Source organism: Symsagittifera roscoffensis, chromosome 2, assembly GCF_963678635.1.
Source record: "Symsagittifera roscoffensis chromosome 2, txSymRosc1.1, whole genome shotgun sequence".
Lineage (NCBI taxonomy): Eukaryota > Metazoa > Xenacoelomorpha > Acoela > Convolutidae > Symsagittifera > Symsagittifera roscoffensis.
The window spans coordinates 28,641,608-28,658,247 of record NC_087063.1 but is presented as its reverse complement, the minus strand read 5'-3'; the positions used below and the strand labels follow the sequence as shown (position 1 = coordinate 28,658,247).

The window sequence follows — 16,640 nt, the reverse complement described above, 5'->3', positions numbered from 1 at the left end:
GCTTGCTGTTTAATTATTTAACTAAAACTATGCTCTAATTTCAATAGTCAAACTAACCCCACTTCGTATGTTCCATCTCCTTTAGGCTTGACCTTGGCTGCAGTCTTTCGTCCCGAGGGAGCCACTATTACTACCTTGACCTCTTCGTTCCCCACACGAGTTGGCTGGCCTGAGGCGTCCACGAGGAAATCATGGAAGCCATCAATGAACACATCTGCCAAGGAGAAAAAAAAACTATTTTATCCACAATTTCAAGGAATTCTTTCGTCTTAACTGTCGAAAGTTAAACTTTGAGTTAAAAACCGATCAGTTTAACCATACGCGCATCATGCAAATGGATCCCACACATCATGCACAAACGAGATTTCTATTCTTCAACAACGCAAAACAAAAATTCTTAAATAAATTCTAAGACACCTATAGACTGTGTTTCTCTTATAACACAAATTTTCTTCAAAAAAAAATCCGTAAGAGTTACAGTAGATTTTCATGAAACATGCAAAAATTAAACTGGTAATTTGAGTGGTTTATTGATAATTCGATTAGATACCTGCCCAAAACCTGTGAACTCTTATGGCGCTGACGTCAATGAACGGTTTCACTGTGACTTTCACCGGACTCCGGGACACATTTTGTCCCCCATACTTCAACACAACTGTGTGATTCCCCTGTTCTTGGGGCTGGTATTTCAACAGATACACTCCTTCGTCAATCGCCCAAATAGACGATGGAATTGGTTTAGACATACTACCGTTAGGTCCTATGATTTCATGAGTCATCTCAGCTTCTCCCGCCTCTGAACAATCGATTCGAGCCTCGGCCCAGTCGTAAACCCGAACATTTCCGCTATGCAGACCTTTACCCGAAATTTTAACTCGGCTCGCATCATACTTGGCGGTAACAATTGCCTTAAAAGGAGACCCATCAATATGTTCGTCGGCAAATCGAACAGTGATTACATATTCGCCAGGAAGAGTAGGCATGTAGCTGATTCGGCACAGTCCTTTTGAGTCGTCTTTACACTCAATGTGTGCCTCGGAAGGACCCTCGATTTCCAACCCCAGAGCTCCCGTTCCGGCTCCTCGAGTGTCCACGTTAAACTCAGCTGGATGATTCACTTCTCCACCGGTTATTCCTGGACCGTAAGCCCGAACACGACCAGGGCTCGCGCCGATTGCCGAGTTAATTCCAACTTCGGTGAAAAGCATATTTCCGAAGTGAATTGAAAGTGTATGAGGACCTTCTTCGTCTAGAGCAAAATTGACCAAATTCGTCCCCGGAGGACCCGGTCGAAGGGCTGCTTGAATCGTTCGTCTCGCTGGTGTTTTGATCACGACTCGCGGCGTCGGCAAATCGGCATTCGGATGATGTCGTATCTCGAACTGCTCAGTAACGTTGACTTTAACAGCTAATGAAAACAAATCGAAAAATGTCAGAGAGGAACTTTCGTCTAAGAAACCGTTCTAAAGAATGGAAGGCATCTTATGTTAGACTGGAGATGGACAGAAGACAGGAAAGGAGAACTAAAGCTGACATGGACGAAAACTTGATTGGACGAAAGAAGAACGATTTCAGACGGGTTACACAAAGAAGAAAAGCGCTGGCCGGACACGTAACGAGCAGCCGACAAGTATACAATGAGAAATAGGTTTGCAGATGACATATTTGAAATGTTTAAACATGGTGAGATGGTGTATGAATTCAGTTAGCAAAAATATATTGAAAAGAGTGATTACTTAAGATTTCAGAAAAAGATTTGAAGTCAGTTAGATGTTAGTGTGGTATATCCTAGATTTAAGATGCCCAAATTAAACGCACACAAATCGCAGTCATTATATTCAAATTGGTTGTCACAAACAAGAATTAAAAAAATAACATTTTACGTGCAATGAAAGACGAAAAAATCAACAGTAATATTTCCCGAATGAACATGAAAAATTTGAACACTTTTAATAAAAACGCATTGAATCAAGACGCAAATATATTATCTGACTGCAACTGAATTTGGTTTTTTAAACAAAAATTTAAAAAATAAAAATCGGTACTTCATTGCAATCAAATGCGTCAAATTGCGATATAAAAATAGTATATCCCTCTCGAACCATGGCCATCTCTTGGTTATGAATAGGTTAATAATCAAACGGAGTGTACTAACTTGGCTCGAGGTTGAGAACTTTCACATCGCTGAGATCGTAACCGGAGTCGACGAAGACCTGGTATGGCGAATCAGCGACTGCCACTTCACTCGAGGTCACATAGATAGTGTGCTTTTGACACTTCACAGGAACATACGTCACCGCAAACTTCGGAGGAGATTGCTCTGAAAAAAAAAGATTATCAAATAAAACAAACTTTTCGCTTGGTTGACTCAACCAATTGACTCATAAGAATATTACAGCAAAGCTCCTTATATTTCTGAAAACTCATAGCTGAGCTTCATAGATTCGAGAAAAGAAGAGTTAGATTTCGGTAAAATGTTTCAGTTCCTCTATGAATCAATTTCAACTTACCCAATGGTTGTGCAGGCGAAGCAGGAACAATATCACCATCCCTGTCTACAATTAGCACATCCACCTTGGGCATCATTCCCATTGGCGTGTTTTGGGGGAACATGATTATTATAGTCGTCGACTTGTTTATCGCGTTGCCGGTAGGCGCAATGCCTGGACCACTGACCATTATCTGACCCGGATCTATTGGCGTGGTTTCGGCGTCTGCTGGAAGGATCTTGGCATTGAAGGGGGAGTCCTTGATATCCTGGTTGTTGCAGGTGATGTGGATGATGTAATCTCCAGGCACTGTGGGGAAGTACTTGGCACGGCAGCTGCCGTCCTTGTTGTCTTGTGCGTCAATTTGGGCTTCACTCGGGCCCTCGATCGAAAACCCTAAAGCAACCATCTCTAAATTTGAGCATCCGTTGCACCACGAGGTTTTAATAAATGCGAACTCGAAAATTAATTTCAGTCTATTTCAAAATATAGCCGACAACTTTTGTGATCTAACCTAAGTTTGCGTCTGGTTCGCCGCGTGTGTCCACGGTAAAGGCGGCCTGGTGATTCACTCTGCCACCATACAATCCAGGTCCGTATGCTATGACCAGAGTGGTTGTCTGCTTCTCCACTTGAACTTGGAAAGGACTCCGAGGAACATCCTTCGAGGAATCCGAAGATACTCCGAACTTCACGATTACCTGGGAACAGAACACATTTTAGCTATAGTTTGCGGCGTCCTGATAATGTCAGGATTGATCAAAAACCAAAAAAAAATCATTGCTAACTTTTGGTGCAGCCTAACAACTTTTAGAGGACGGTAAGCCAAAAGCCGCTGCCTCTCCACAAAATTAGACCAACTAAGCAATTTATGCCACGAGCTGGAGACAATAAAAGTTATCAGGATTTATTCGAATTTCGATGACACCCGGGTTCATTTTTTATCGCAGCCGAAGATATTGAGAAAAGAAAGATATCGAAGCAACTTGATGTATGTGTGAACATGACAACTAATTAATTTTCCCTTTAGCTTCATAGTTGCTCTTAGCTTCATCATTAGCTTATCTAATCAGTTTCAATTTATTCATATAACAAACTACGACAAAAATTGGGAAATTTTTGTATGCGCTACTGACGTATCTACACTCCAGAATATCTCTAATTATCTGACACGCGAGGAGTTATTACCTTGTATGGTCCGTCTATCATTGGCGTGTAAACACACTCGAACACTCCGAATGCCTTAGGTTCCTTTGAGCACCCAATTGGGGTACCACCTGGACCCAGCACAGTCACAAATAGGACTCCTTCGCCCGCGTCTTTTGTGACGCAGGTAAAAACTGCAGCTTCGTTCACTCGTAGTCCTTTCGGCTGGACTCCACGTCCACTCACAACCACCTTCTTCGGGTCGTTTTCTGAATTTAAAATTGGTGCTTATTGGTACCCATTTTTGATTTCACAAATTTCGTGTTCAAACATGAAAAAGTAACGATGAAAAAGAAACTGTCGAAATTATACAAAAAATACCATTTTTATAGGCGAACCGATTACCAAAGTAGCGTAGAAGACACCTTGGAGTCTGTTAAATCATTATCTTTCAGAATATGAATATAATTATCAAGCTTCGCTTTCACAAGAATAAAAATTGATAAAAATTTTTAGTTGCAAAAAATTTTGCAAATGTGTTGTAGAGTACTTTTACTCTAATCGATATCTCTTTTAATGTGTTGCTGTTAAGCTTACCTTAATTTTTGAACTTTTTTTTCTGTTTCCTCATTTGAAGACTTTTCTATTTCACTTTTGAAGATGAAACCATTAACGTAGTCGCTTGTGTACTCGGATCTTAGAACTTTCGCTAATAAATTGACCATTTCGTATACATGTAATTCGTATACATTTAATGCGCAACCAAAAAACGTTTACCTTTGGAGCTTAGAGTAGTTTTTTTTACCTTGCTACATTGGTTGAGCAAAGTTGAAGGTTTTCATTGGCAGTTCACAAAAACTTCAAAAAATATGTAATAACAAAAAAGAGCTCCAAACTAAAAATTTTAAGTCATGAGACAGCAAAATTGATCACAATTAAAACATGTTTTTAGATTTGACCAGGAAAACAGTATCGTTCTTCTGATATATCAAAAAAAAAACTGTCAAATTTTGATATTTACAAAAATCGAAGAAAAACACCCAAGCACAAATATTCCGTCACAATCTTCGAAAGTCAGAATGGCAAGGATTAACGCTTGTCAAAAAGACCCACCAAAAAATGTTTTTCAGCTTTTTTTAAAGGAAAAATTGGAGCTTACTACCTTGTATTTCTCAAATACGCCACACTAGCCGACATAAAAATAGAGAAAAACTACTGGAAAAATTTACTGAAAAATTACAAAATGTCAAAAAAATAGATCTACTGAACTTTTCAAGACTTGTATAGAAAATCAATTGTGAAAAAATTGTCAAAAAAGCTAGTGCATTAGCAAACAATACTTGGTTAGGGTCAACAGAACAGTGACCTACCGTAGAGTCTCCAACTAGCCATGTAATAACTTTGAAAATATTGTATCAAATTCGCATTTCAAACAATTCCGCAGGATTTTTTTTTGAAAAACCTCATTGTACGGAAAATAATTATAATTAGATAACGCAAATTTTGTTCATAATTATGTTTCGAAATTTTTTATTTTTAGGATCAAAATTTTTCAACAAAATCAATGTCTGAAAAGCCAGTGTTTTATCCCCCATTAATCAATTTGCTGGACAAAATTTACGGTTGATCCATTGAGTGATTATACAATGATTGAGCCGGTAAACTATTATTATCAAAAACAAACAATTTATGAAAAACAAGGGTAGCCGGATACTGTGCAAGTAGCACACAATGTTCCGATCATAGTCTTAGAAAAATACCAAAAAGAGAAAAATTAGTGTAACTTTTGTCTGAAGATAAAAAGACGTCTGATTAGAACTTAGCTATACCCGAAAGTCATAATAAAACATGAAAATCAAAGAGCACTTTTTGGAGAAAATATACAAGTTAAAAAGAAATAAAAGAAAAATTTTAGAATTTTTTTGGCGAAATTTTTTTTGAATTTTTTGAGTTTTTTATTCCCAAACTGGCACTTAAAGCCCAAAAACTGAATTCACTAGCGTAAAACTAATTTTTCAGGGCTTAAATTAAGCATAAATAAGCTATTGTAAGCCTGCTCGCTCGCTCAAAACTGAATTAAGAATCAAAAATTTTATACTCGTTTTTCTCAAAACTAGGAAAACTTTATGAAGATTTTTCAATGTCGTTCGAATCAGGATTTAAAAACTTTTATTTGGTATAGCACTCGATTCATTCCGATAATTGTTTGTGGTACCCCGATTTTGCGATGGAAAAACAAAAAAAAAACGCTCCCGAATACAAAGTTCCTCCCCATTTTTAATGGTCGGAAGAAGAAAACTAAAACACACCCGAATAAAAAGTTCCTCACCATTTTCAATGGTTGGAACAATAAAAATTTTTTAAAATTTAATCATGATCGGAACATTAATAAAGCTATCTCTTAAGATAACATATAGACCATATGGTAAGTCATTTTTGTTAAATATTGCTCCTTCAGTTTATGACTAAAAAGTCGAAAAAAATTGAAGAAAAGATTTAACGGAGTGATGATTTACAGAAAATTATTCATGTATAAATGAAAGGAGAAACTCATAAAATGCTCACTAGCTGGTTCTTTCAAGAATGAAGATCCCATGTTGACTGAGAAAGGACTTCCCGGAATATTTCGTCCATTGAAGGTGATCTTGATGGTATGCGTACCACCGACAGACGCCAAGTATTTCACAGTATAAGTTGTAGTGTTCTAAAAAACACCATTAAAATTTAGATAAAAAACGACCGGGAAACTCTTACCGATCAATGTAAATTAATTCCATTATCATGTTATTTTAAGTGTGAAGTAATTAAACGCACTGTGCGGTCCATTCGCATTTGTACTGTCTCGGGTCTTCCGTTGGGATCCGTAATGAAAACTTCCACATTTCCACTTCCGGCATCTGTGAACAACGAGGAATATTAAACTCTATATTTTAAAACAATATCTTTAATGAGGTATGCATTTTGTGAGTCTTTTAATTAAGAGCTGCTCTTTGTTGGATCCAAATGTCTTCGGTCCAAAAAACAAAAAATATTGGTAATCAATCACGAAACAAAGCATTACAATATATTTTAAGTATATTTTCAAAATAGCAGTTGAAATTTTTCCAAATAACCCAATTTATCCTGATTTTTCTATCCGGTCAGTTTGAAAACTGCACATCAACAGTGTGTGGAAGACAAGAATGAAGACTGTTATTTGTTCACACTTCCATTCACTTACTCTCCGTGAACACTTCGAAGAAAGTGGGCTGGGTGGCCTCCAGTCCATTCACCGCCAGACCTGGTCCCGATGCTGTGCACTTGGAGGCGTCTCCCACCACCCCCGCCACATTCACAGTGAAGGGAGAGTCCTTGATCATCATACCACTCCACTTCACCTCCACCTGAACAGAAAGCAGAAGAGTAATATGCGATGAGCACCCTTTTACTGTGCAAGTACTTGAGAAACTATCTAATTTTGTATTAATTGAGTAATGGGGCAAAAAACTAAAATCACTTTTTTAAGACAATCATTTTACAAATATTACTCAAAATGACCGAGAATCTGTTTTATTTTGTGTGAAAATTCCTTATTTAATTTTTTAAAAATTATTGTTTATGCTATCCTAACACGAAAGACAAAAAATAGCCCGTTGCTCTGGAAGTAGCAAAGAAGGTTTGCCCACAATGATTTCAAAAAATAACACATTTAAGAAAATGATACACAGAGGCGAAGCTGAGCTTCGCACTACTTGCGATACAAAACAAAAAAATTTTAAAAATTAAAAGGGTCGAAAAAACTGAATGTGGCTAATTTGGAATTAAAACATTCCAAGACAACCGAATGTGCTATAAGCATAGGAAGCTAATGTATCCAGCGGTAACAAAGCCGAAAACAACTTGTCAGAAACCCTTTAAGCCTAAGTAAAAAAAAATCAAGACTTCAGACTTCTAAAAAGTTAATCACTCCACCTCACCCTCAATCATACAAAAATATTTTTGCTTGTCAAATCAAACAATATGAGGCCACTAAGCCGATATAACATAAGCTGAAACCTAGTAAGCCCAAAAAGAAAATGAAAAAATCCGAAAAAATCAAAAAAAAAATTAACCCTAACAAGAAGTTATTAAGTCCCCCTCAACCTCAAAACACAGACATCCACACAAAAAAAAACTTTATTTGCTCGTCGAAAGACACAATATGAGGCCAATAAAATTATGTAAGATCGAGCCGGATAAAAAAGGAAAAAAAAACAAAGCCGGAAAAAAATTGTTATCATGAATTATTCTATTAAGAATTTTGGTATCTTGTGCGATCCAGAGGTGAGCATAAAAAATCTGTTTCCGTTGAAACAACTCAAATTAAGCCACTAAGCCGAAAAAGAAGAAGCCAAAATTTGGCAAGAAAATTTAAGCAGATAAAAATTTTGAGCAGAAAAAAGTTTTTAAACGAAAAAAAATATATAAATAAGTGAAGTCAAGCTTAGTAAAATTACAAACAGCAGAAGTAAATCAGAGCACTAAAAGCAACTATAATTGAAATTGGGGAAACTTTTTTTCGGTTGTCTTAGTATTTCTTTCTTTGTCATTTGTTTTCCACGCAAAATCAGGTACCAAAATTAATTATTGACATGGGTCGAGAGAAATATCGTTTTGAAGCCCTCTCAAGTCGTGATTCGAATGACATTTAAAACTTGTAAAAAAAGTCCCAGTGTAAAAAAAAACGGTTTTAGTCTCTCTTCCAGTGAATAAAGCTTGCTCGAAGTTAACTACTCGCTAAAAATAAGACAAACGTTTTCATTTAGGCAAAAAAAACCGGAAACTTCATTAGGCGCTTCCTCGGCAATAAAATTTCTAAAAAATTGATTGAAAAATGTTCGATTTTTTTTAAAGTTTATTTTGGAGACAACTGCAGAATTTTGTGCTTCATTCACTAACTTTCTACGCATTCGTATAGCTCGTTTATCAGACCACGCGCACAAAACGAACACTAACTTGAAAAAAAAAAAGAAATAGTCGGCGGCTATTCGTGTATTTATTCCCTGTTTTTTTTTTATAAAGGACGATTGAATAAAAATTAAAAAACGCAAGAGTGAGAGGTATTTATGGTTGAAATTAAGTTTCAATCGCAGTCCAAGAAAAATGATCACAATTTTTTCCTGAAATCTAAATCTTAGTGAAATTGTTTGTATAACGTATCTCATTCGACCCCGTACGATTTTTATATAGAAGATTCATCCGGGTAGAAGGTCAAGTGTGGCATCATATTGGAATAAAAATTATATATTCCGACAAAACCGATACTGAGAAATATTTGGACAAAAAAAACTCGGCAACTAAATTGCGGGAATATCTGTTTTCGGTTTAAAATATGGACGATCAATAATCGATGACAGTTGTTTTATAGTGCAATTTATACGTTAAAAAAAGTAATTTAAGTAATATTCTTTCGATTGATATTTTTTTCTTTTTGTTTTAGTCAGATTTTCCTAAGCTACTTGCACAACACAGCCTCTGGTTCTTCATGTTTTCTCTTCTTTTAGGATAAGATTTCAAATTTTTCGGCAATTTAACTTTGACAAAATGGTACTTTTTAAATGCCGGCTAAAATATCGTTAACACTTTTCGATATTCCAATCAAAAGATACTTAGAAAGTTGTCTCACCCGGTGTTGTCCTGCTGCCAGTGGAGTGTACTTGACAGTGTACGTCTTGTAGTTGTCATTGTTGAACACTACATGAGTCTGAAACCAGAATATGAGTGAGCAAATGAAAGATAAGGCCAGCGAATTTACTTTTTCAATGATTCAAGTGTAACTATTCTTCTTCGTCTTTTGAAATTAAACGAGAGGATGGTCAAAAATTCTGTGCGTAATAAATCCAAATTAGAGATGAAAAATATTAAATACACCAGCTATCTTGAGTCCAAAAACTCTTGGCTTCAGAAAATTTTCAAGAAATCATCTTATATGATATTAAGGAGCACTTGCTTCGAAATCATGGTAATCACGCTCATGTGAGCAGTTTAACAAAATGCAGAGAACTAAGATTTTACTATTCTCGAGTTCATCCTTCCGCACCTAAAATTTTCAACTTTGAATTGTTGTTGAATCGCAGAAAAATACATTATTGAATTGTCTACCCACCGTCACTTGGGTTCCCTTTGGGTCCCAGACCAGTGCCTCGACTGTGCCTTGACCAGCTCCGTAAGTCTCAATTGTGAAGTGAGTCTGCACATTAGCCACGCAGCCTTCCAGCTCCACCCCTGGTCCGTATGCCTTGGCCCTTTGGGGTTTGCAGAAGGGCTTCAGAGGCGTGTCTGGCTTGGGTTTGGCCTTGGGGAACTGTGACAAGTAGGTCATGACAGCCTTGTCGTCAACCGAAGGACTGATGATTTCCTCAGGTGCAATCAGCTAAAACTCACAACTTTAATCCATTATATGACATCAAACTTACATGAAAATAGAGACTACAACTATCCTCTAAAAAGTTCAACTTTACTTAATAATTTTTCGATGCTAACCAATTTGAAAGGAGAAAAACAATCGGGAAAAACAAATTAATCAACTATTTGTTGATGATTTCCCACCTTGCAACACGACGGGCTTCTTAAATTTCATTTACGTTTTCACGTGGCTGCTGAAGTGAACTAAAGTAAATTACAAAAACTTGATGTCACCTTAGGCACGTCGAGGTAAGTCTGGGCTAGGTCCATGGCCTTGTCTGCGTTGTCATAAGCGTTGTTTGGGTTCCACTCGTCCCAATCAGGGCACAGACCTGTGAACAAAAAAAAACATTCAAAAGGAATGAAAACAAATCACAGACAAATTGCATAGGGGAAGCAGTTTAAGAAAAAGCATTCACCGGCTTTAAACGAACTGGAAAAATTAAACAATGACACGTATGAAATTTCATCAACACAAATTTTAACGAAGACAGCATTCGACAATCGTCCAAACTTTAATTTATGCGGTTCTTTTATACCACAATGCCAATTTATAGAACCGACCCTAAACCAGTACATCATGCAGTGTATATATTATGACCCACAGCAGTCGGGATCTGTATGAAACATTTACCCTCTTCCCATTTTACCCGGTTGTAAGGAGTTGGTAATGGCGGCCAGGGCCAAACCAGAACCCCATTCATCTCTCTGGAAACCCTGGCACTCTTCGGGGAAGTCTTCCGAAGTCAGGTGATTGTTCACCCAGTTTAGCAGCCTAGAAACGATCTAAGGGCTAGTTAGTTATAACTAGTTATGCGTAGTCTTACCAGGTGCCTTGGAGTCTACCAGGGCTCCCAGTTTGGTTCCGTCGTTCCAGTCCTTGTTGAAATTGTTGATTTTGGGACCGGCGTAGTGTCCGGTTACGTAATTGTCCATCCATTTAAGCAGCCTGAACAAATCATGCAAACATAGTCTAAAGAGCCCGCGCCACTATCTTAATAAGTTTAAAACATTTAAACAGAAGAAAGATGAAAGGTAAGGAAACTGTAGAACTAAGAAAAAAAGTAAGGAAAACAAAACACCATGTGGAAGTCTTTTTCCATGCTGATACAACTCTGGCTCTCCAATTTTAAAGAAGTTAGGTGGACAGTTGTAACAGAGGCGTGAATATCTTTTTTAAACAAGTTTCTCTAATTAAAGCTAGTGTTAGCTCTTTTTTAGGCTGAATTTTACTTCTCACTCACTGTCCAAAAAGATTGAAAAAAATGTATTAGAGGTTATCATAGGAAGCAACTGTGCCTTTTCTTTACCGTGTGCAGTTTTAAATGCTCCTCTCTTAAATTCAATTTGGCAGTCAAGCGATTATGATGTTGATGTCTGTTTCAGCGGGAACTCAATTGTAATCCAGTCTATTTTTTGCAATTTTTGTCTCTTTTTCTGACCCCCCCCCCCAGCTGCGAATTTGTTAAAATAATTTTTTTGATCAAAAAGACCGATTGTTACAAAAGATGGCATGCGGACTAATGAGGAAACAGAGTCAGTTTTTGTTAGCTGTGTTACCTCTCGCGACCACTCTTGCTCTGTCCATCTAGGTCATCCTCGTCATTCCATCTGGCGAGTGCAATGGAGTAGTGGAGAATGAGGGCCCAGATGAGAGCCAGCACCAGCTTCATGTTACCCGCATTGATGTGGGAACTGTCTATAAACACAAAGACAACAAATAGCTATAGCACAATAAGAAAACTAGAATTTTCGGAACTCAACTTGGCTGATTCGTAATGATTTTTAAGCTACTTTTCTTGATTTTCGTATTGGTTAAACTCTTGTGAGAGCAAAAATTTTAAAATTTATTAAAAATAGGACAAAAAAGACTTCTCGTATCAGGGCGAAGCCCTAAATGTTCGGACTACCCTTTAATTGGTCTCAGATGCTGCGTTGAACGTGTTATAAAAATGCATATTATTGCGTGTTAATAATCCCAAATTAGCCAAAATAGCAATTTTCAAATCCTTTGATTTAACAAAAATGATCAAAGGTGAAAACTTTTTTTAATTTTAGCTCAGGATACATGTTTTTTAAAATTTCCGTCAAAATTGTTTTCTTAAAAAGTCGAAAATTGACTGAATAATAAAACCGGCCCAAGCATAAATATTGTTTTCACTTAAGTTCGGAACAAAACAAGACTGCTCGTATCAGGGCGACGCCCTGAATGTTCCGACTGCCTTTTAAGGTTTTATGGAGCAGTAATAACATCAAAAAAATGAATGTAATAAAACAAAAAGAAAAAAACTTTTTTCTTAAGTTTGAAACTTTTTATGAAAATTATCCCCCCACACGCCATATAAAGTACAAAAGGATAGATTTCACTCCTTGTAACAAATCAATTATGGCGAATGAGTTTCTTTCAACTAACTTGGAACAATTTTAAGACGGATTAACTCTCCGCTTACGCGTTAATAGCGCGAAATATATTGCGCGTTAATTGTCCCAAACTGGCCGAAATGGCTATCTTTAAACCCCCATAACTTTACAAAAAATAATCACAGGTGAAATATCTTTTCAAATTTGAGCTCAGGACAACAATAGCTTTCGAATGATATTAAAAAATTCCGTCAAAAATGGCTAGTTAAAAAGTCGAAATTTGTCTGAAGAAAAAAAAACCCACCCCGAGCACAAATATTCCGTTACTTTCGTATCGAAAGTCGGAACAATAAGGAAATTTAGAAGTCATTGAATTCTAGTGTTCTTTCCCAGTTCATTTCCATAAAATGATTAAAACTAAATATGGGCATCTCCAATTTTTGTTCAGAATTTTGATACGAAAGTAACGATATTAGCATAACAACAAAAAATTGAGAATAGTTAGGGAAAAAAGCCAAAAAAGAAACAATTGAACGTCAGAAATGTAAACCATTTCACTTTCATATAACACCCTCTCAAAGTGTGTTTCACTAAAAATTGTCGAAATGCTAATATTGAGAGAATTGTTGAACATAAATTGGTATTAAGTTTCAATGATTAGTTTTAGCAGTGCTTCATTAGTCAGCTTATTAAAAACATATGGAAATATCAGGTTTAGAAACGGAATAGAAAACAAAATTATTAGTTGAACGAACTTGAAAATAGATGAAAAAACGGCTCCAGTTTTACAGAATTGTTTTATGACAACCAAGCAGAAAAGTTTTCTAAGCAAAAGAGGCCTAAATTTTGCGAAAAGTCAGGGGTCCGCATAATGAAACACAACGAGAAAGTTAATTTTTTTCCGTTCGGTTTCAATTCTCGGCAATTGATCCTCGCAAATTTAAGTTTTCTGCTTGCGTAGCTTTAATTTTTTTTGTAAGAAGGGTTGTTTTTTTTTAGTTTTTGCTTAAAATTTAATTTTTTTGCTCAACTGCGTTTTCAAATTGTCCAAGTAAAACAAAAATGGAAATAAATTTTCGCCAGCTCCTTTCTGTTTATATTCGCAAACGCTTCAACTTTTTTAAACAGGGGCGGCGCTGCACTTGGCCGAAAAAAGTTGCTAAAAACTCAAATTGAAGAGTCGTTATCGAGATTACAACACTTAAGTCCTCGCATTTGCGCCATGTTAACTTGACAACCGAGAAGCACTAGCCACCAATATAACAGATAGAACAGACGCTATCAAATTGCCAATGCTATGCAGTAATCAGCATTTCTTAGCAAATTATATTGGATAAAAGGTGTTTTCCTAATAAAACACTATTCTCGCCAGCTCTTTTGTACGAAAATAAACAAAAAACAAAAATAGTCCGATGTTGTGCAAGTAGCATAGAATCTTCATCAGATCACAGTGAAAAAATAAATTTGTTTTTATTCAATTGTGTCTGTCGCGTTGGATGGCGAGAAAACTAACGCAAGTGAATAAGGCTGAACCTAAAACAAAAATTAATTGAAACGAAAACTTAAAAAGTGATTTTATTTTATTTGGACAAAAGCTTGCAAGATTTCTGAACCTAAATTACTGCTTTGTATTTAACAAACGTTAATCCATTTAAGTCTCAAGAATAGCTAAGTCTCAGGCACGTATTTTCATCACTGAAAAATTAAAAAAAAAACTATTTACAGGCTAAAAAAGCGTTAATATGATATAGCACTTGACCCACTCCGATTAACATTTGTGGTACCAATTTTGACGTTGAAAAAGAAAAACAAAAACATATAGGAAAAATAAATAAAACCCGGAGACAACGCCACTTTCTACCTATTCTAATGATTTTGTAATTGTGGTTCATGATTGTGCGTATTGCTGTGCAAGTAGACTCGCGTTCCGACCGTATTCTTAAAAAATTTTATAAATTGTTTTTTGTTTTAAAAGAAATATGAAATCATTTCTTCAAATTTGTGTCGTTTTTGTCCGCGCGTGTTAGAAGTAAGGCATATTCTAAAGTCATAGACAGTCAATTAGAAAACATTTTTCGAAATTTTTGCATAAATGTTTTTAAGATTCCGAAGATCGCTCTAAAACACTTCAAAACTAAATTAACAGAAAAAAAACTAAAATTTCAAGGATTGAATAAAGTCTCGCGGCCTATCCTTTTAAAATTTTAAATTACGTTCCAATCACAACTGAAAAGACTTCAAATGCTATACAACACGACTCATTCCGATAATTATTTGTGGTATCTAATTTTGTTTTGTGGTTTCTAAAACGAAAAAAAAACTAAATTAAACCCCAAATACTAATTTATTCCGTATTTTTAATGGTCGGAACGACAAACACATCCGAATAAAAAGTTCTTCCCCATTTCCACTAGTCGAAAAAAACTAAACGGCTGAAATAGACTTATTCATTTTTTCCTTGACTCTTAACTTGAGAATAATCTTTGAGTCAACCAACCAGCCCAAAATCAAAGGGTTTCAAAAGGTTTTGTGATTTTTCTTGTGGCTTTTTTGGAAAGAACCATGTCAATTTAGTTTTTTAAATCAAAAAGCCCGGAGGCCTCACGCAAATATTAATTAGTTAGGTTGAAGATGAGCACAAAGTAAATGTGGCCATAGCAAGCTATGACTTGTTTACAAGTAAGTCATAATAAAATATGAGCTCGCCATGCAAATTGCAGCGCATGTGCGATTTGAACCAGCAATTATATGATTGCTCGGTCCCATCACTACCGGAGTACAAAGGGTTTCAAAACGATGCTGGCCTTGTGTTTTTTTTGGACCAGGTCAAGTTAGTTCAAATGGAGTTTGGAAAGTTTTCAAGGGAAAAATTGAATTTTTTTTAGCATATGAGAAAAATTTAACAACCCCTGTGTTCACAAATGAATTCGTGGAATAAACTAACCAATGGTGACTAGGTCAATGTTCTCTCTCTTCAGAAAGTCCAGTACAGCTGTTATGTTGCCCAGCTGCTGGATCGTAATCCTCGCCTTCTTTGTCACTCCAGATATCTAACAAAGTATCAGTTTTAACGCATAGAAGGTTTTGGATATCTATAATATCACTCAGATCCAGTAGCGGACTTGGGGAAAGGGATTAGTCGTTCCCCTCCGGAATTCGACCCTCTGACCACCTAAAAGGTATCTCTTTGGTGTCATTTTAAAATATATACTATTGAAAGGTGTGCGCTGAAAATAAAAACAATTTTTTTCCAAAATTTTCCAAATATAGCTTCGAAAATGGCGCTGTTGGGCTGTTTTTTTTAAGTTTTGACAAAATAGGGAGCTCGATTGAATATCATTTTAGTTGACCAAAAATAAGAAGCAAACATTTTCCGCTGTATCCATCCTCCTAAAAAATCCACGGCCTCCGACTACCCTTTTCAATTTAATTAAGCGAAGTTAGTCCGCTATCAAAACAAATCAAAGTACACACAGAACACAAAGTGCAAAGTTAACCATCAGACAATTTTTGAAAACGAACTATAATCGCAGCGGAGGCAAATCAACTAGAGAGATATACATTGGCTAAAAGTCGAAAACACGGAGCCCGTAAAATCACGCGAAAAAAAACACCCTCGCGCTATTTCCTTTACATTATATTCGAATAGATAAAAATAAAGGTGGCACCTTTTTATCTGCAAGTACTTCCACCAGTCTGGCAAGTTTGATGCCGTCTTTGAAGTCTGTCTGTAGATTCATCACCACCATGTTCGCATCATTGGTCGCCTTCAGTTTCTCATTCACCCACCTGGTGAACGTGTTCTGCTGGATCTTCTTCCAGGGCGCATCCTCGGACAGTTCTCTCTCCGCCTGGAAAGAAAACTCTCGTTTAAGAAATGAGACAAACAATGCTTAAAAATCGTCTGAAGATATAATGGTAAAGAAACAATGCTTAGAAAAATGCAACTCTCTGAAACAAAAATTTTCTCGTATCTCCATTCTCACTCCTTTTTAGCTATTTCACAATTTTCAAATTTCTAATTTTGTTGTAATCATTCATGTTTAGATGCATTTTTTGCAACACTGTTTTAGAAACGATTTTAAATTTTCAAACACTTTTCTTGAATGTTGATAAAAACTTGGTCTATGTTCTAATATATGTGGTTTAAAAAATAGCTTGCAACTTCATGAAGATCTAATATGATTGAAAATGTGCTAATAATAACACTGCGCGATAAAT

General features: G+C 36.2%; 2 protein-coding genes across 6 annotated transcripts in view; one reads left to right on the top strand and one right to left on the bottom strand.

The window, feature by feature from the left end:
• The window catches only part of LOC134840136 (uncharacterized), a 274,304-nt gene that overhangs the window by 133,255 nt on the left and 124,409 nt on the right, over positions 1 to 16,640 (top strand). The window lies entirely within an intron of this gene.
• The window catches only part of LOC134839327 (filamin-A-like), a 58,704-nt gene that overhangs the window by 24,989 nt on the left and 17,075 nt on the right, over positions 1 to 16,640 (bottom strand). For 4 of the 5 annotated variants that reach the window (XM_063854835.1, XM_063854833.1, XM_063854836.1 and 1 more), the window contains exons 3-18: positions 16,088 to 16,270; positions 15,364 to 15,469; positions 11,619 to 11,757; positions 10,886 to 11,007; positions 10,293 to 10,390; positions 9,760 to 10,026; positions 9,280 to 9,357; positions 6,856 to 7,018; positions 6,450 to 6,532; positions 6,201 to 6,339; positions 3,678 to 3,904; positions 3,004 to 3,190; positions 2,511 to 2,885; positions 2,156 to 2,320; positions 551 to 1,408; positions 58 to 214 (exon numbers count right to left, since the gene is read on the bottom strand). In XM_063854835.1, coding sequence (XP_063710905.1) covers positions 58 to 214; positions 551 to 1,408; positions 2,156 to 2,320; positions 2,511 to 2,885; positions 3,004 to 3,190; positions 3,678 to 3,904; positions 6,201 to 6,339; positions 6,450 to 6,532; positions 6,856 to 7,018; positions 9,280 to 9,357; positions 9,760 to 10,026; positions 10,293 to 10,390; positions 10,886 to 11,007; positions 11,619 to 11,757; positions 15,364 to 15,469; positions 16,088 to 16,270 — 3,347 coding nt within the window. The remainder of the gene's footprint in view (positions 1 to 57; positions 215 to 550; positions 1,409 to 2,155; positions 2,321 to 2,510; positions 2,886 to 3,003; positions 3,191 to 3,677; positions 3,905 to 6,200; positions 6,340 to 6,449; positions 6,533 to 6,855; positions 7,019 to 9,279; positions 9,358 to 9,759; positions 10,027 to 10,292; positions 10,391 to 10,885; positions 11,008 to 11,618; positions 11,758 to 15,363; positions 15,470 to 16,087; positions 16,271 to 16,640) is intronic. The other variant, XM_063854837.1, reaches the window with a different exon arrangement.